This window comes from Triturus cristatus, chromosome 7 (assembly GCF_964204655.1).
Source record: "Triturus cristatus chromosome 7, aTriCri1.1, whole genome shotgun sequence".
Taxonomy (NCBI): domain Eukaryota; kingdom Metazoa; phylum Chordata; class Amphibia; order Caudata; family Salamandridae; genus Triturus; species Triturus cristatus.
The window spans coordinates 1,483,920,029-1,483,941,029 of record NC_140590.1 but is presented as its reverse complement, the minus strand read 5'-3'; the positions used below and the strand labels follow the sequence as shown (position 1 = coordinate 1,483,941,029).

Genomic DNA, 21,001 nt, shown 5'->3' with positions numbered 1-21,001 from the left:
CTAAATTGCTTGAGGTGCCACACTGCGCCATTTCTTTGTAAATATGCTCCAATGTGCAGTGGTGTAGCAAGGGGTGGGTGGGGGGCCTCCCGTTCCCCCGCTCTTGCCAGCAGCCGTCAGGGGTGGCAAATGCAGGAATCGCAGAATAGCATTTTTAGTTGCTGCGCAAAATTGCCCTATAATTTAGTAAATGTACCCCTAAATGTGGACTTTCTGCAGCACTGGTGCAAAGTTAATGCAGTATAGTGTGTCACATTATGAAGGTCTCTATCACATTAGGGCCTTTATTAATTCACATATCAAATGTGTACCTATTTCTTTAGCTGAAACAATTTACAGTTAAATGTAAAAAACATTTCTTTTGATTTTGCATTATTTGCGCAGGTTAACTTGATTGTATGTACTCCAGGTCACAATTAATTTCTATATGTGAGGTGAAATTACAGATCTATGCTAGAAATCAGAGTATGAACAGTAGACTCCCTAGTTCCAAACTCCACATTTTCATGGTATGTTATTTAATGCAAAATACGTTTTATAAAGTGCTCGTTCATCCGAGGGTCTATTGGTCCTAGAAAGGACATCAGGTGAGACAAAGCAACCCTTGAAGATTAAAAAAATGAATCTTAAGTTTCTTCCTAAAGAAAAAATGAGGGACCATAGCCGTGATTTGTAACGCAAGGCCAGACCAGATGACCAGTGCAGGTTGAGAGAAGATGCGGCGGCAAAGTGGAGATTTACGTACTGAGGGGACTTCCAGCAGGTGTAGATTGGAAGAACGCATAACCCTTTGAGAGTGTAAGAATGAACATGTTTATCTCAGAAGCCAATACACAACCTGAGAAGCTAGTGACCATCAGGCAAAGCTCTTCCAAACTAAGAGGCAGAGGTAATTGTCAGTACTATCTAATTTGGAGACATTTATTGAGTCTAGGATAAACTGCCTTGCAGTAGTCAAGGTGAGGACCTCGAAGGGATGAGACAGCAGAGCGACAACCCTTCATGGTCAGCCAGTAAGGACTTAGCACAGTTTGTGCATCTGAGAGGTGTAATAGGCAACGATTGCAGAGACCGTTGATGAAACATTGCGGGCAAAGTAAGTTTTGCCACTTAGATCCTGATAATGGCTGAGCGGTTGCCAGTAGAGGTCGGGGACCCACTGGATTACCATCAGTGGAGACTTTGGGCCCAATTCACAGAACTAACTTAAGACAAAATCCTAAACTTACTACCATTTTCGTATTCACAGAAGTCACTTGCTCATTTTGGTATTCACAGAAGACACTTGCTCACTTCGGTATTCACAGAAGTTTGGAGTCCTAACTTTAGAACTCCTAAATGCCTTCTATGAATACCGAAAGTCTTAAAATTAGGATTTTTCTCAGTTTAGGAGTCCTAGAGTTAGGACTCCTAACTTTACTACTACTAAATTGAGAAAAATCCTAATTTTAAGACTTTCGGTATTCACAGAAGGCATTTAGGAGTCTTAAAGTTAGGAGTCCTAACAATACTACTACTAAACTGCGAAAAATCCTAATTTTAAGGCTTTCGGTATTCACAGAAGGCATTTAGTAGTCCTAAAGTTAGGAGTCCTAACTATACGACTACTAAACTGAGAAAAATCCAAATTTTAAGACTTTCGGTATTCACAGAAGGCATTTAGGAGTCCTAAAGTTAGGACTCCTAACTTCTGTGAATACCGAAATGAGTAAGTGCCTTCTGTGAATACCGAAATGAGTAAGTGCCTTCTGTGAATACCAAAATGGTAGTAAGTTTAGGATTTTGTCTTAAGTTAGTTTTGTGAATCGGGCCCTCAGTTTTCTCTGCTGACAGTTACCCTTGACTTGGCTGTTTGTCTATCGCAGGACCTCCAGTTGTTCCTGACATTCAATTTACCCACTCTTTTGAGGGTAGAGCGACAGTCGTAGATGTTTCCTTCCTGTGTACGCCATGCAATGCCTGGTGGTCATGGGTTGGGAACATGTAGAATGGCCCTGATGTGCAGTGAAAACATTTCCTTTGCATAGAAGTAATTTGTTATTTTGCTTACAGAAAACAAACATGTGTGTGAGAAAAAATAACTTTTTGCAGAGTGGGTACTTTTAGCAAAGTATGTCAACCAAACCCCAAACTTACAGTGCTATGAAGGGAGCAGCCACAGCAGTGGCTCACTTCACATCACAGAGAGCTCCACGTATGGCAGAAGATCCATAACAAGGGAGCTGGGAGTCTCGGCCTTCACCCCCCCCTTGAAGATCTGCAGACCATCTACAGCGGTTTTGTAGACCCCTTATGACTTTTGATGAGGTGGGGTTAGGAGGGCGTTGTTGTTCTGATTGCTACATGGAAGGAGTTCAAAGCTCCGCCATTATCCACCAATAAGCAAAACATCAGTGTTATTAATATTTAGGCTCAGATTTATAAACTGTGTGTCGGGTTATTGTTTCAACGAAACACGACTGAAAATCTTCTGCTGGAATTTACAAACCAGTGCAAATCATGGTTTGCATTGATTTGTAACCCAAAGTAATGCAATGCAGCACAATGCACTTCCTTGCATTACTTTGCGTCAAGAGGGCATTCCAAGGGTGGTGCATAGATGTCCCCCTAGCAACCACCCATAGGGTTTGACGCAAATCCTTATTTATAAAGGATTGTAGACAGCGATATGTGTGTTCGACTCACACTAAAACTATGCTCACTACAATGCAGACCCCCTTGCACTATGGTGCAAGGTTGTCTGCATTGGTGCATGGCAGCCACAAGTGCATCAGTGCAGGAAGAGAACTAAACTGCACCACTTCTAAGTAGATATGTTGCAGCTCTGCTCTCTCCCGTTCACTCAATGCAGTGCAGTAAATTTACTGGCTGTGCGTAAACTCTTTGTAAGTATGCCCCAAAGTATGATCCAATTTCTTCCCTTCCTGTTTCTGACATCCAGCATACACCAGTGTAAACAGAACTCTCCCACAGTCAGGTTCCTTAGACAGTACAGGATCCTGAAGTTGATCGTATAGAATTGGAAGTCATGGGACTGGATGAGAAAGTGAAATGTCTTCATACCAGTGCTTAATTTGTAAAAGAATAGGTGCCGGGGCTCACACTTTCATCAGAAGCCCACCGCTTCTGAATGCCTGGGTTGTTTCTCTGTGCTGGTCCTTGTATACTTCCAGTGCACCAGGTATTTATGCAGTATGTACGCGCCTCAGACGATAATATAACCAGGGGTAACACTTTTTAGAGTTTGGAAAAATGAAACGCGATTCAGACGTGCTAGCAGTCGAGTCTTTGACATCCAGACTGCATACAAATTAAAGCAGTGGAGCCTTAACTCTCTTAGCTATCCCGCACTTTCCAGGAAACGCTCTATATTAATCATTCCAGTAGTTTAGTAAGGTTGACATGAGCCTAATGCAATCATGGAAAGTAGTCCTCCCCGTCCCTTTTAGGAAGTAAAATGCTGCCATAATATACCACGTGATCCATCCAACGAGTTACATCTTTTATTTTATTTTCAGTTCGGGACCACCACCAACTGGAGAAAACAACCTGTAGTCCCGACCCTGTAAAAAAGGTGCCGGTGCTAAGTACCGGAAAGCACCAGCTCAAATTAAGCACTGCTTCATACAGATTGAAAAGGTAGTGTGACACTGTGGAGATTCGAGGAACTCTGAAACAGATCCCCGAAGTGGCAGTGCTGAAGGGCCATAGTACAGAATCCTTCTAAGTGACTGCCCAGCCCAGTGTTTCGAAGTACATCATGCATGTGGCCGCCTGCGATGTCCATTAGGAACTCAGTATGAGAATTAACTTGAGGAATGCACTATTTTGCACTTGAATTTATATATTATTCCATATACTAAACCAATCAGTAATTTCACTTGAAGTGAATGTACAGCCACATGCTACAGGTTTAGGAGATAAAAACTGTTCCCTGTAGCTAGCCAGCACGAACTCGATTATATAAACTGGCAGAGCATTGCTAATTTTGACAAATGTAAACTCTTATTGCATATTTTAAGACTGTCCTATTTTGGTATATTTCTTTTGCGGTCCTCGAGAGTTGTGTTGGGGCATGAACACTCTATGTTTGTGTTTTGTCTCTCAGAACAAAAGTGTGCTGCTGTAATGTAATGTTGACTGCCACAAAAGAAACGTGGCAAATCCACACACTTTGAAATCGAGCAAATTATCTTTCCAAGACATCTTTGATTGCTCTTTAAGCTGAAAAACAGGATATCATGATTATTTATAAACTTAATAAACACGTACAAAGGATGCTTGTGTCCACCTCTTTATCATACGTCCCCTCCTCTCTTCCAGTGTTCCAACGATAGAACCTGCGCAGAAAGCCATGATCCAGTTTGAACTCACTCCCCACAAGAGCGGGAAACACGACCTGTCGGTCAATCTGACTTGTGACAGGTTTAAAGATGTCAAAGGAATCCAGAGCATCGATGTACTTGTGGCGTCCTAGGCACTTCAACAAATGGAACGGCCTTACTGAAAAATATATCAAGTTTGTTTGATCCTGTCCTCAACTATATATCAAATTTGTTTGATCCTGTCCTTCTCAACCAATCGTGAACACGTATGTTTCCTCCCTGCATGATTTATAGTTAAAGCAAAGGTGGGTTGCAACTCTTTTCAGGGCAATGTAGATAACTTTCATAATAAATATATTTTTGGCATGTTGTACCTTTTTATGTACTTTTTAAGAGTGTTATAGTCACAGATTTCTTCGGATTCCTTTCTGAAATGTAACCAAAGAACAAATGTATATAGGAAGGTGTTTGGACTGAGGCCTGGGCCACGTGCATCCTTAAAAACGTTTGTTGTTTTTTGGCACAGTGAGGGTGATTTTCAGTATCAGCTCAATAAAAAATCCTGGTTCAAACGAAACATGTCCAATCTGAATCATTACTGCAAAGGAAACTCAAATCTTCTAAAATGCATGCTACAGGGCTCCCAATCCTGTGGAGTGGAACTTTTGTCAATTCTTCTCATTACTGATGTAGTGAACCTGAGCCTTTTCATTTCCTGGCTATCGCCCATCAAATCCCATCAGCTTTTATGCATTTGGAAATTGAGGCCCAGATTTTCTAATATTTTGCTAAGTGGGTGAGACACGTTTTGGTTCAGCCATGACACAATATGTTTCAGGATTTACAAAATCAAGAAAAGCTCAATTTTCTTGGCTTTGCGTTACTGAGTTTTTGTGGGATTTTATTTGTGCTGGGGTTTGGTCAAGAGGGTAGTGGTGCAGCTAAGGGGTGGTGGTGGCAGACCGCCCCAGGCGGCATGAGTTTTGATGGAGGCGGCCGACCACCCTCCCCCGCTATTACCTGCCACTGTTGTGGCCGCAAGAATGGGCAGAACCCCCCTAACACCCCTCCCCCTTACCTGCGACTATTGCGGATGCATAAATCGCCAGCACCCCACCACCCCCGCGCTTCGATCAGGCCTCCGCGGGCGGCAAATGCACGGGCGGCCTAAGTCCTAGCTACACCACTGGAAGAGGGACACAGGTGCCATCACACAGAGATCTCATTAGACTAGAGAGACAGTTCCTGAGCCTGTACCTGGGTGTGGAACCATCTATTTATTTCATGGATGCCTTTGCCCTTCTTAAATAGTTCCTATTTATTGACTCCAGGTCTGAACACAACAACCCTTCCAAAAAAGTGTACAAGTGTTGACCTAATTACTTGAATCTCAATCCAGTTTACTCCATTTAGTCCTTCATCTTCATAGTTGGGCAGAGGTGAGGGAGAAGATGGGACTGTCCATGATGATCATCGTGAGTATATCTTTCACCCAGGTGTATGTTTGTAGTATTGTTCTTCTCTCCTCAGGACTGTTTAGTGACTATCCTGGTTTCTCAGTGGTCAAACCAAACAGGGACCATGAGAATGTTGTCATCTTTATAATTCACTTTTTATCAGGTGTCCCAGTCTGCTTCTGATGGGCCCATGTCTTGAAAATATTTTCAAGAAAAATATTTCATTTGATAAATGTGGCACCAGTCAGTATGGAGCCCTTCTGGTCTATCGCAAAAAAGGGGCAAATGTTTAAATAGTATCTGGAGTTCGCCTCCTCAGCTGCCCAGTCAGATATGATACCCTCGTACAGTTATCTATGTCTTTTCTCAATGTTGGGCAGACGTGGAAGGAGTTACAATGGTAGTTCAGGATCACCATCTGCACTGATTTTGAAGTGCAGTAACTATGACTCGCACCCCTTTTGCTATTCATAAACTAAGATGATGTTACTATTTATCATGTAAAATTCCAATACATTATGGATTTGTTTCACTTCTAGTACACTTTAGGAGGCCGCATTATAAAAGGGATAGTTTTGGTTCAGATTAAGGGGCCGATTACGATGCAGGATGGACCCAAGTCAGTCCGGCATAATTCTGGAACTGGAACTGAACGAAGTCCAGTCATCGGTTCCAGCCCAGAAATTAGGATGCGGCTGAACCCTACACTTTGCTATGAGAGCATACATTCCGAATGGAATCCGTCCGGATTGCGTTCGGTGCCCTTCAGACCCGGATCGGAATCGGCCCCTAATTAGCTTTCAACATAAAAGCCAATAACTTAAAATAATCTCAAACTAAATAAACACTAACAAATAAAAACAAACCGTAAAGCTAATTAATCAATAAAATTATATTATCAATTAAACTAACAATATAAAAGGCATACAAAATGTGTCTACTTACCACATCAAAAACTTCAAAAGCAGCAAGATGACGAAACTTTGACAGATTTCCCAAAGGCAATCTTCAAACAGAAGTGGAAGAATACATACAACTATATTCTAAAGTAAGTAAAACATTTATTTAAATTAACTGATATATTAATTAATTTAAAAAAAACATAAATTAATAAATAACTATCAAAACACTCTACTTCTTTTGTCTTTTAAACTGTAGATATCAGGGAAATATCTACACCATTGAGAAACTACTAATCTGCTGAAAAACTAGAGCAATCACATAGAAAAAGGCACACAAAAAGTAAGTAAAACGACATATTTCTAAAGACCAACTCACTGTTAAATGCGAAAAATACAATCAAAATCCCTCAGCCACCACTAGCTTCCAACAAACAAACATTTAAAATAAAATGAAAGCAGCTTTTTTCCCCAGCAGAAAATGAGTCACCTGACCCACATTACAATATCTCCAAAGGAAAACCAGAAAGTAAAGACTGCAATTAGCAGCAAGAACACTTATGTAAGAATAAAATGGAAAACACATTCTATTACATTGCAAGTCAATAATAAATATCATTTCTTTAACATTTAAGGCCTCATTACGATGTCAGTCGGAAACTAAACCGCCCGACTCCTTGTCGGATTCGGTTCCAATGGACTACCGGACGGCGGTTCCACTCGACCGATTATGATGCTTCCTAACACCGTTCGAAAGGGCTCCCATTGACTTTAATAGAGCCTGTGGTCCGACCGACAACACAGGCTCCTATGGGGAAAATCGGTGGCTGCGGAAAACCCTGCTCCCTCATGGTGCCTGCCACACTGTGCATGGTTTTACGGGGGGGGGGCCCTTGGGTACCCCCTCGACACCAAGCATGAGGACTCAGTATGAAGGGGGCCTGCCAGGGGCCCCCAAAGTCAGTTTCCGACAGCCTTTTTTGTCAGAGAGACCGAGTTGGAAATGCTGTTGGAATCCGAGATCGTAATCGGTTGGTCGGTCGGGAACACTGTCCGTTGAGCTGTCAGAAACAGCTCCAAGCGACACAGGTTCTCCCAATGCCGGTCGGAACCGATTCAGAATTCTCCTTCCAACCGCAAGCATCGTAATCGGTCATTGGGAATCGTTTCCGACTGAGTCAGGTGTTCGGACACGGTCTAGAGGAATCCGACTGTTGGTCGGAGGCTTTCTGACCGACATCATAATGAGACCCTTAGGGGTCCATTAGGATGTAGGGCGGTGGGACCACCGCTGCTCCGGCGGTGCGTAAAAATGCCTTTTTCCGCCCACTAGCAGCAGACATCACACCCCCCATATTAGTATGGTCAAACATAGGCCAATTCCCAACCGCCGCGGTGCGACGCGCACCGCCATCAAAGTGCACCCGCCACTACGGTGGTGGGAGCCAATGGAGACCCTCCGCCGTGCGGAATGACTTCCGCCTCGGTCCACAAATTAGGATGAGTCAAGCAAGCAGACGCACCGCAGCGGAGACACCGTCCAACCAGAGATGGCGGAAACTCGACAACGGAGGGCAAAACCAGAGTCCCAGTCCACACCACCCAGACACGACCGCAATGGACCCAGCTCTACTCGTCTTTCCGGTGCTGTACCTGCTACATCACCAGGAACTCATGGACCGCCACGGACGCTGCCGCAGGTGTGCAATAACAAAACACACAACACACAACCCACGGCCTGACACAGGGTCCAAATCCACATCAGACACCCTAGGGGGGACAGGGACACATCCACAAGGACACCTGCCACAAAGCCACCCGCTGCATCCTGGACACACAGCTACTGCAACCATGCTGCAATGTCCCGGTCACGTCACCGCAGCGGCGAACACAAGCAAATACATGCGCACAATGCAGAAGGCAGGGCTAGTGCCAGGCATGGGCAGGGCACAAAGACCACAGGGACACACCCACTCCCACCACACACTAGCACACCCCATGAAGGCACATGCCATGTGCCCCCCCTGTGCACCCCATGCACAACAACAAGCCAGGGCAATACATTCCCTGCACCACACAACAAACAATTATGAAGGCACACAATACAGGAGTGGCTGCACAGGAACACACAACACACAGCACAGTAGCACAGGGCCAGGGAAACACATACAACACCACACTCAGGGAAAAAGCAATGAGGACAAGCAACAAATGAACACACACAAGGAATCAACATCCAAATGGACACACAGCCTGCACAGTCACAGTTACATATCACAGACTGACACACACACACATACACACCCCACATGCCAACAGCAATGGAGCACAACAAATAGGGAAACAAAAGTGGGATGCACACAAATGGAAGGCCATGGAGACACACAACAAGCATGTGTACATCACATTAACACAAGGAACAGAGCACAACACCCTCACACCATCAAAGCACACATGGCTGGCACAGTCAGTGAAATCAAACCACAGACAGCTCAGTGCAACAACACAGGGAGACAGCAAGGCAAACCATGAATAGGCACAAGGATGAAACGATGTAAGGAAGGCCCTGAAGTCAAACTGGGAACAGCCACACATCCATACAACTACTTCACAGGAGTAAACCAGCAGCACTACACACAGGGACCATCTACACACCTCAGGACTGACAAACACCAGTAAGAATCTACACACATACCCCCTCCCACCAGCAGCACACAACACTAGTGCCAAACACAATGAAGGCAGGCAATACTTGACAGGCAATACACACACAAACAACCACACACCCTGGGCCCAGCCACAAACATCACACACACACACAGGGATGCCACCACAAATGTGGAAACAAATACAACAGACAAACACATAACCCAACAGAAATACACACAGAGCCACAACAACAACAGACATGCCCTGTGCAGCTAAACTGGGAAAAGGCAATGGGGGCACAGACACAACAGGAGTGCACAACCTCATCACTCAGGAACAATGCACAGACAACATACCACAACACACACACAAAGTGCACCATCACAGAACAACACAGCCACAGCAAACAAACAACAGATGCACAGGCAGAACAATCACATAGCAAACATAGCATGACATCAGGGGAGGCACACCAGGCAATCACAAGGCAACGGACACACACAGCACTGCATGCACAACAAGCTGTGTGTGCACACCAAGCATACCAGACACACACAGACATCAGTGACAGAACAGCAACCCACACAACACCATACAGCACAGCAGAAAGACAACAGCACACCCAGGAAGTGAAGCAATAACACAAACAACACACATACATCCAACACAACACCCAATAGATTAACAAGTCTGGGACACAAAGGTGGAAACAACTTGACCACAGGACTGGGCAGCACACACAGTTGAACTGCATATCAGCAACCATGACTGACAAACAGCACCAGAACATCACACATAACCCATTGGGGAAATGCACTGACCCTGGACAAAGAACTGCACAACAAAGCACAGTGGCACAAATGAAGTCATGGGGAGGCACACACAGATACAAATCAAGGGGACAGCTCACACCAAATTGAAGTGTATGGGATATGGCAGGAGTGTACCACACACAAAGAGAGGGAGTGCAGACCCACAATGGGTAGGCAGCTGAAGCACAGATAGGGGATGGCATGACAACACAAACAACATGCCACACTGGAGGCAAGAAGGCACCATGGGACAGCAAGGCATGAGAAAACACAACCACAACCACAATGGCAGTGTGGAGCAGAACACATCACTGAATTGCCAGTAACACCCTCTGCATACTCTGCATACTCACTAGAGACAAAAACAACAAGTAGGAGTCAGACAGAACTGCAAGGACACACCAACACACTGCACAGTGCACACCATACAACTCACACATGGGCATACAACCACATTCACAGGGATGAACAATCAAAACAACAGGCACACAACTCCTGGGTGACATGTGTGCATTTGACATTGCAGAGGCATGCACACATCAACACTCCCCACAAACTCACCCCCTTCACACTGCACACTACCTGGCCATCCGAGAGCACACATGGAAAATAAGGCATGGGACTAGGGTGACTGGCCATCACAAGAGGGCCACACACATACACCACTGGGCACACATATAGGAAGAACATACACATGATGACCCTGGACGGCCTGCCTACAATACTGTGTGCAGAAACCCACCCTGTGCTGACAGTGCCCCCCAATCTGACATGTGTACAATAGAGCCAACATGAAATAATAAAGTAAATGGCAACTGCAAACCATTCGAAATTGGCACCGTTGCCACCACAAGCATCTGTGCCAAGAAGAACTGAAGACCCTGTCACCCCTGAAAAAAAGAGAGCAAGTGAGCCCAAACATTGACCATGTTGAAGTACCACCCAGACCACGTGGCACAGTAAACCATTTACACACAGCAAAAGAACTTTATTCAGTAAGGACACTGACAAAATAGACAACTGGGGCAACTGTCTTTATTCACAAACTGCACAGTCACCATTAGACGAGAAGAATAAGGCACACAATGCAGAGCATGTCCATGAGAAGCTGCACAGACAAGGGGGCAAAACAGCAGTGAACAACAAGGCCAGTGGCCAGGGCAGAGTGCAGAGCATGTCCATGAGAAGCTGCACAGGCAAGGGCAAAACAGCAGTGAACAACAAGGCCAATGGCCAGGGCAGAGTGCAGAGCATGTCCATTAGAAGCTGCACAGGCAAGGGCAAAACAGCAGTGAACAACAAGGCCAGTGGCCAGGGCAGAGTGCAGAGCATGTCCATGAGAAGCTGCACAGGCAAGGGCAAAACAACAAGGTCAGTGGCCAGGGCAGAGTGCAGAGTATGTCCATGAGAAGCTGCACAGGCGAGGGAAAAACAACAAGGCCAGTGGCTAGGGCAGAGTGCAGAGCATGCCCATGAGAAGCTTCACAGGGAATGTGTGCGACTGTACCTTTCCATGGTCAGCAACACAGTCAGGGGCCAACAATGTGCAGTACAGGTCCACCTGTGTGAGACACAGGTGTGTGAGGGTGACTAACACTCAGATTTGGCTGTCAGGCAGACTGGGAGCTGGCTGTGTCTCGGGGACTGTGTGGGCACTTAAAGGAGAAAAGAGCGGAACAGCTAAGGTAGAGCTATCAGTGGCTTGGCAAGCTGGAGGGCTGTTTGGACCAGGTGGTGTAGTGGCACGTGGAGTTGGAGTCATGCAGACGGGAGTCACGGTGTGGCTGGGAGATTGTGGAGGAGTGCCCTTCCACTTCTTGGGGATCCTAAATGGCTTGCCTGACTTGGGATCAATGGGGATTGGTGTGGGCACAACAGACACACACACCACCACTGCTGCAGCAGGTGCAGGCTCTGGCAGCCCCTCTGGTGATGTGCTGGACCCAGCGGAATGCTTTTCCTTGCTTCACCTCTGCCCCCCTTCCCCTGTTTACTAGGTGTTACCCCTACAGTGCCCACCGGCCCCTGCTTTACTGGGCTTGGAATGGGAGTCGAGGTGGTTGGTGATGTTGCCTTGGAGCCCTTCCTAGGTGTACCCTTGGCATGACCACCTCCTTGGTGGGCACAGACACTGTATGTTTATCTTTGCGTGATGCTTTAGGGGCAGGAGAGTCCTTGGATGGGGAAGCCACTGAGGCATGTGTGCCTGAGGTCTGCTGCTCTGCTAATTGTCCACTGGTGTCGCCTGACAGGCTTTTCTCCCTGCGCTCTGGGGTGCCTTTGGTCTTCTGTGGGGATGGTGTCTGCGCATGGGACCGCTTGGGTTGCTGCTGCTGTGTGCTCCGTGTACTGTATCATGACTGTATCATCACTATCGTCAGACGTGGCAACTGCCCGGGGGTAGACAAAGGAACTGGAGCTGGACTGTGAGAATGTGCCTGTTGCAGGGCAGGGAAGACCTCACTGTTGATGACACAGCCTGTACTGTCTGGTGCAGCCCACCCACGCCGGAATGTATGCCCTCCATGAAAGCCACCACCTGGGCCAATTTCTTGTCATGGTCAATGAAGGCATTGAGGAGAGCTGTCTGGCCTACACACAGCTGGTGCAAAAGGTCCACAGACTCAGCACTGATAGCAGCAGGGGGGACAGGGGCAGCGGTGCCAGGGGTGAAGGACACTCTTCCCCTCTTACTGAGGCCGGCACGGGCAGCACCAGAGTAAGTGGATGGGAGGGTGGGCAATGGCCGCTGTGTGGTGGAAGTCGATGCAGAGTCCCCATTCCCTGTGCCTTCAACATGAACGCATCCCCGCTGGCATCGGATGATGTGGTGCTTTGCGTCTCAGGCTGGGACTTCTCCAGCAGACTCCTGTCCCCTCTGATGCGCTGGTGACATTTGTGCCACTGGGCTCCCGGGTAGCTGTGGTGCTAGTTTTACCCCCACTGGTGTCCATCTCCTGTCCCTCCGTAACCACTGGTGATGCTGCATGGGAGAGAGAGATGTAGGGTGAGGTCAATCGCAAAGACAGAACAAACATATGCAAGCAATGCATGACAAAAGTAGAGCAAATCTACATGTTGCACACCACCCTGTGCAATCACATCGTGCCAACTCACTACATGAACTCAAGCAGTGCGTGGAAACTGGAAACTCAGGCATGAGTGAGCCATGTGAAGACCACACAGCACAACACCCTGCTTGTGGCTCTGTTCAAACAGACACACAACTAGTTCTGAGCACATCTAGGGACATGATGGGGGCACAGTACTTGTTGCCAATGACAGAACTGGATGGAACAGGAGGGGACAACATAGACCCAGACTACAACATGACAGTCCACAATGGACATTAGCCCATGCCACCCACCATGTCGCACCTTGGGGACAATAGAATGCTGAACATTGCTGTAAGATGTCTAGCCCTCCCCAATATGGGTGCATGCAATGGACGCATTGATGTACGCAGATTGGGCACACTGCCGTTCCCTCCCATGGGATTCCCAAGACTACACCAATGCAGAAGAAACCTGAAGAGCACAACTCAGAATGTAATGTGAAGGTACAGCATCCAAATCTACTTTGAAAGTACAGGTAGGGCAAATGCATGCCACAGGCACCCAGACCAGCAGCCACTTACATGCCACAGCATCACACTACCAACATCACAGAGGCCAGCGCTGGCATAGGCTCTGTACACATGCAGCCAATCCCATCCAAAGTCAGACTCCCCAAATGCTCACCCCTGGCTTGCTGCTGATGCTCCTTCAAACGTGCATCCAGCTCAGGCTGTGTCACTGCCAAGATGCGCCCCATTAGTGGTGTCATGCTGTGCCGTGCCAGACGCCCAGTGCGAGGAAGCAGCCCCAGGGTCATCTCTGCCACATTCTTTGCCAGCCAGCTGATTTCGTCCCATCTCTTGTGGCAGTGGGTGCGCCGTCGGTTTGAGACCCCCAGGGCTCGCACCTTCACTGCAATGGCCCTCCACACGGTCTTACGCTGGTGTACCTTGAGCTGCAGGCATGGGAGACAAGAGGGAGAAATGATCAGGGACACAGTGCCATATGCCGACATCTATCAGTATGGCAGCAAGATACAACATCATCACATATCCAATGATAGGTCAATCAGAGACTATAGTACAGCCCACATGGGTACCCTGCATGGGAAAAGCTGATGTTAAAGCATGCAGGTGTGAGGGGGAACACAGTCCCTGTGCATATCACACACATGGAGGATGCCAGTAGAGAGACCTGCCTGCCCATATCTTCAGTCAATTGTTGGGTTGAGCAACACATACATCACAGATCAACCTGTGTTTGGTGGGTGACCTACTGTGTCCAAGACTGCGCAGCCCTCAATGTACCTGCCCTGTTAATAGATAACTGTGTCATGGATGTCACATTGAGGGACATGATCTCACAAATACAAAATGCACTTCACAAGGGCGGTTGTGTGCAATCTACAGTGCTGATATGACCCATAGTTGGAGTGCAATGTGAAAAGACTGATGTCATACTCTGTAAGTGAAGTGATGTGTCCTTGTCTTTGTAGACGGGGACTGTGCTGTCCAGCTGGGCTCACACTGAGATGGACTACAGGGGCAGACACAGCCATCCAGCCAAGCAATCACTGTCCTGACTACAGCATGAACATCCTTCTGTGTCACTGTATGGCTGACAACACAACACAGGTCACTCATTCTTACATGTGCAGGGAGGGAAAGCTGTGGCATTGGGTACACACACCCTCTCACTGGAGACAGCATGTCAGACAGTGCATGACACTACACTAACACAATAGGAACCACAGGGGGAAAGAAACAAGCACGGCCGCCCCCACTCAATACATTATAACAACAAGTGGCCTGCCCTACGATACACCTAATCCTACAATGCCGACACTGACAGGGTTTCCAATCCTTTCTGATTCCCTAGAGTGTGTTCCCTATCACCACTCACAAGGTCGTGGTGTATCAAATTAAAAGTGTCATAGCATGACTTCTACCAAAAGTTGGCTAGAAAAAGATGAAGAAAGAGAAAGAGCACCTCATGGTAGTAAAACCAAGGGGTGTTGCTGGTTGGTACTCACCGGCATACCCACTTATCATCATAGGTTGCTCTTACTCAATGTGAAAAACAAAAAGAGTGAAATGTTTTGATACGCAATCCCAGTGAAGTGAGGTGGTGAAAAAATGATCAGTGCCTGGTGCTTTTATACGTGCCCTTTGGACCCCAGTGAGAATATGGAAATCGAATTCTCACCATTAAAAACTGGTAGTGCTTACTAGCTTGACGTAACTTTATTGAATGCTGTAAGCTCCCACGATTAAAAATGGTTTCAATCAAACCATAGTCAATTCTATAGTGCCAACATGTTTTGTTGCCGAACCATCACGCAACTTCTTCAGGGCTATTGGGGTTCCAAATCAACTTCACGTGCGATTCACCTAAAACCTCTGATGGTATAGTAAAAAGACACAAGGAATGCCAGTTATAAAAGCCATCTGACTGTCCAGAGGAACTCATAGACTCAACAAATTTATTCTAAGAGAGTATACTTAATTCCATCTTTACCAAGAGGTTGCAAAGTCTTCTCATACCAGCAACCGTCTTCGAAATGGAACACGTGTCCTCTGATCACGTGCCCCTGGGGTGACTACCAAATGTCTCGTACCCTGTAAATATATAAGACAAGGAATCCGTATCTCGCAACCTGTCTTTTTCGTCTTTTTCACTGTTGTAATTTTCTTACAAACCACAATCTTTCCAAAGCATAGCTCTAACACTCATAAAACATAGCTTTTCCAAAAACGAGTGGGAAGTATCACATCAAGCCCCCTTTCCATCAGCGGATCGTTACAACAATGATTTTAATGAAGAAACCAGTATTCAATTTGTCCTAAACGCTGGTCTTTCATCGACTTTTCTATTTTGGTGTGCCTCAATCAGATCTCTCAAATTCAAGTAATCACCAATCCAAAGCTGCACCGCAATCAGTTACTCCCCCATGTTATTGCAACTTTAACTTCAAATTCCAAAAATCACAGCTTATTAAAACCAAAGGCAGTGCCAATACATCCAGTAATTTCCCTCAATTACACATCTCACCCGTGCCGCGTCCCACCGGCGTGTGTGCAGCTCCCTCATTGAGCTCACAAATGCTCGGCTTAAGGACGTGACAAACCACGCCCCACTTCCGACGCATCATCTAGAAAGGATGTATATCAATACTATCCAAATTGGCGGCCATCTTAAAGTGGAGGGAGTTCCGGAACACAAAACAGATCCGTGTACACCACCACAAGAATGCTCTTAAACTGAGCCCATTATCATCAAGTATTGTGAAAATATTTCACCAAGAACACATATATATCAAATTCGCCAAACATGCATTAGCGTCAAAGTATCTAAAATCGACATACGTCGGTACGTTCACAATTGGCGGCCATCTTAAAGTGGAGACAGTGCCAAGGCGTAAAACAAGCCCGTGGGAATTTCCACGAAGAAATTTCTAACCTGAGTTTATTATCATCAAATCTTATGAAAATCAAAACTTTTATAGGGAACATATATATACTCAAGAGGCATATATCAAATTTATTTCAAATTTAGCAGCCATGCCTTAGTCATCACTTCACATTTATGACATGTGTCCACTATCATCTCCAATAGGAGGAGGCCAAATTTGATTTGTCACTTGACGGTGCTGGGGGACATGGAGGATGGTGCCATCAAACACAAATGCCGCCTGAACAGAGCCACCCTGAAAACCCTTTGTGATCTGGTGGAGCCCCACCTGCAGCCATGCAAGACATATCCAGCAGCTTTCACCCCTACATATAAGGTGATGGCAGCCCTGCATTTTTTTGCCACAGGATCGTTCCAGTAGACTGTGGCCAGCGCTGGTGGGATGTAACAACTGATGTTCAGCATGGTGCTACGTGATGTACTGTCCACCATGATGCTGTACAAGGACAGATACATCCATTTCCCCAGGGGTGCTGAATTGCCTGCTGTGAAGGGAGACATCTATCCCCTTGGACACATCCCCAATGTTGTTGGGGCCATTGATTGCACCCATGTCGCTCTTGTGCCACCACAGGCAAGTGAGCACATTTCCCGCAATCGCAAGCATTGCCACTCCATCAATGTGCAGGTGGTGTGCCTGGCAGATATGACCATCTCGCAGGTGTGTGCCAAATTCCCAGGCTCGGCCCACGACTCCTACATCCTGAGGAACAGCATAGTGCCCCAGCTGATGGCTAATCTTCTTCCAGAGCATGCATGGATTGTGGGTGAGTATGCCTAGTCGTGTGGCGTGCTGTGTGTGTGACCTGCTCCCCTGAGACTCTGCGATGTAGCAATGTCTATTTGTCTTTGTCATACCTAGGTGACTCTGCATATCCCAACCATCCCTGGTGTAGGAGAGTAGGATCTGCTTCACATGGGTACCCCCACATTTTGCTGGTGTTTCACTGTTTTTCGACCTTAGTCTGGCTGTGGCCCTGCTAATCAGGACCACAGCCTAGCTGCTTCCTCTCTAAAATGGTTTGCTTGTACATTAGATACATATCTAATTGGATTCTGGAGTGCCTTATAAGCCACTAGTATATGCTATACTACGTACCTAGGGCATAGGTAGCTCAGAGGCCTACCAGGGGCTGAAGCTTGTATTATGCCACACCTGGGAAGCACTCCAAAATGGCATCACAGGTCTGCTACTGCAGCCTGGGTAAGGGTGTGCTTGCACCCCTTACCGTGGCATAGGCTACCTATATCCACATATATATACAGGCACATATAAACCTATAAGCCACTCCTATGGCAGGCCTTGACAATCCTGAAGGCAGAGTGCTTGATTTTGTGTGAGAGGGTGCCCAAGCATGAGCTGAGCCCCTCTGCAGCTTTCAGAAATACTTTCTTATGGCTGGTCTGTGACACAGCCATACCATATACTCTTAAGTGCATTATAACCTTGCGGTAAATGCTAACTTTGAACCAGATCCTACTCTCCTACACAACCCTCCCAAACGCAGGGACATTAAACTAACCTTGACCAGTTGAGTCTTCATGTTCTAAGTGGAAATACCTAGAAAGTCCATCTGCATTGGCATGGTTACTCCCAGGTCTATGTTCCACTGGAAAGTCTATACCCTGTAGGGAAATGAACCACCTAAGCAGTTTGGGGTTTTCACCCTTCATTTGTTTTAGCCATAAGAGGGGCTTATGGTCCGTCTGAACAAGGAAGTGAGAGCCAAACAAGTATGGCCTCAACTTCTTCAGAGCCCAAATTACAGTAAAGGCCTCTCTCTCAATGGCTGACCGTTGTTTCTCTCTAGGGGTCAGCCTTCTGCTTATGAAAGCTACTGGCTGATCCTGACCTTCATCATTCAATTGTGACAGTACAGCCCTTACCCCCAATTCAGATGCATCTGTTTGGACAATGAACCTCTTGGAGTAGTCAGGACTCTGCAGAATGGGAGCAGTGCACGTGGCCTGCTTCAGGCCATCAAATGCCTTTTGACAGTTAGCTGTCCACTGAACCTTTTTGGGCATCTTTTTAGAAGTTAAGTCATTCAAGGGTGTCACTATTGATCCATACCCTTTGACAAAACTCCTATAGTACCCAGTCAGGCCTAAGAAGGCTCTCACCTGAGTCTGGGTAGTTGGAGCAATCCATTCCATTATGGTTTGGATTTTGCTCTGCAATGGTTGAACCTGGCCTCCACCTACAAGGTGGCCCAGGTACACAACCTGACTCTGCCCTATCTGGCACTTAGTAGCCTTGATAGTTAGGCCTGCTTTTTGCAGGGCCTCCAAAACATTCCTCAGGTGTTCCAGGTGATCCTCCCAGGTGGAGCTAAAGACAGCAATATCATCTAGATATGCTGCACTAAAGGCTTCCAGACCTGTGAGAACTGTAATCACCAACCTTTGGAAAGTGCCAGGTGCAATTTTGTCAGACAAAAGGGCATTACCACAAATTGATAGTGCCCACTAGGGGTTGAAAATGCTGTCTTTGGCTTTGCTTCATCAGCTAGTCTGATCTGCCAGTAGCCAACTGTCAGGGCAAATGTGCTTAGAAAATTGTCTGAGGCCAAAGTATCTATTAGCTTATCTGCCCTGGGAATGGGAATGCGCATCAGTCGTAGTGACTGCATTGAGACCCCTGTAGTCTACACAAAACCTCATCTCTCTTTCCCCACCACTGGTGTGAGGTTTTGGTACCAGGACTACTGGGCTAGCCCAAGGGCTAACTGAGGGTTCAATCACACCCAGATCCAACATCTTTTGGACTTCTGTCCTTATACAGTCCCTGACATGGTCAGGTTGCCTGTAGATCGTATTCTTCACAGGTAGACTGTCCCCAGTGTCCACTTCATGAGTGCACCTGGTGGTCTGACTTGGAGTCAGAGAAAACATATGTCTAAACTGGCTGAGAAGGTTTCTCCAGTCAGTTTGCTGCTGAGCAGCGAGGCTGCCTGCCAAGGCTACACCATTAACTGACCCATAATCTGGGTTCTGAGAAAGCAGGTCAGGGAGTGCGTCACTCTCTTCCTCCTCTCCTTCATCAGTAGCACATGTCTGCCCTGTCAACATATGGTTTAAGTCTGTTGACATGAAGTACCCTGTGGGGACTCCTAGCGGTTCCAAGGTCTACCAAGTAGGTAACCTCCCCTTTCTGTTCAACAATAGTGTAGGGTCTACTCCACTTGTCCTGCAGAGCTGCTGGGGCCACAGGCTCCAACACTCACACCTTCTGTCCTGGCTGGTAAACAGTCAGTACAGCCTTTTGGTCATGCAAGGCTTTTTGCAGTTCCTGGCTAGCCTCAAGGTTTTTGTTTGCCTTTTTCATGTACTCAGCCATCCTGGAGCGGAGACCAAGTACATAGTCCACTATGTCTTGCTTTGGGGGCTTGAGAGGTAACTCCCATCCTTCCTTCACCAAACACAATGGACCCCTGACAGGGTGTCCAAACAAAAGTTCAAATGGGCTGTAGCCAACCCCCTTTTAAGGCACCTCCCTGTATGCACACAAAAGGCAGGGCAAGAGCAGGTCCCATTTTCTCCTAAGCTTCTCTGGGAGTCCTTTGATCATGCCCTTTAAGGTTTTGCTGAACCTTTCAACCAAACCTTTGCATTGTGGGTGATAGGTTGTGGTGAATTTGTAAGTCACTCCACACTCCTTCCACATTGCTCTTAAGTAACCAGCCATGAAGTTGGTACCTCTGTCTGATACCACCTCCTTTGGAAAGCCCACTCTTGAGAAAATTCCCAACAGGGCCCTTGCCGCCGCAGGTGTTGTATTGGTCCTAAGGGGAATTGCTTCTGGGTACCTGGTAGCATGATCCACTACCACCAGGATAAATCTGTGCCCAGATGCTGTTTGGGGATCCATGGGAACAACAATGTCAATCCCCACCCTTTCAAAGAGCACCCCACCACAGGTAGTGGTATTAAGGGGGTCTTTGTAGTGCCACCTGCTTTGCCACTGGCTTGGCAGATTACACAGGAGAAGACAAAACTCCTTTGTATCTTCAGACATGTGCGGCCAGTGAAAGTGAGGAACAATTCTGTCCCAAGTCTAGTTCTGGCCTAGGTGTCCTGCTAGGGGAATATCATGGGCTAGTGTCAATAGGAAACCCCTAAACTTCAGAGGTATAACCAACCTCCTGGATGCACCAGGCTTGGGGTCTCTACTCTCTGAGTATAGGAGTCCATCATCCCAATAAGCTTTATGGGTGCCACTAGCATTCCCAGCAGCCTCATCAGCAGCTTGCTGTCTGAGGGTTTCAAGAGAGGAGCAGGTTTTCTGCTCCTGGCTCAGATCAGACCTGGAAGGGCCCCCTGTCCCTGCAT

At 46.8% G+C, this 21,001-nt stretch overlaps 1 protein-coding gene across 1 annotated transcript in view; it reads left to right on the top strand.

The window, feature by feature from the left end:
• LOC146812225 (protein-glutamine gamma-glutamyltransferase E-like) overlaps window positions 1-4,902 on the top strand; it is a 261,472-nt gene extending 256,570 nt beyond the window's left edge. The window contains exon 13 of the mRNA XM_085619255.1: window positions 4,324-4,902. Coding sequence (XP_085475381.1) covers window positions 4,324-4,477 — 154 coding nt within the window. The 3' untranslated portion in view covers window positions 4,478-4,902. The remainder of the gene's footprint in view (window positions 1-4,323) is intronic.
• Window positions 4,903-21,001: the final 16,099 nt, after the last annotated feature.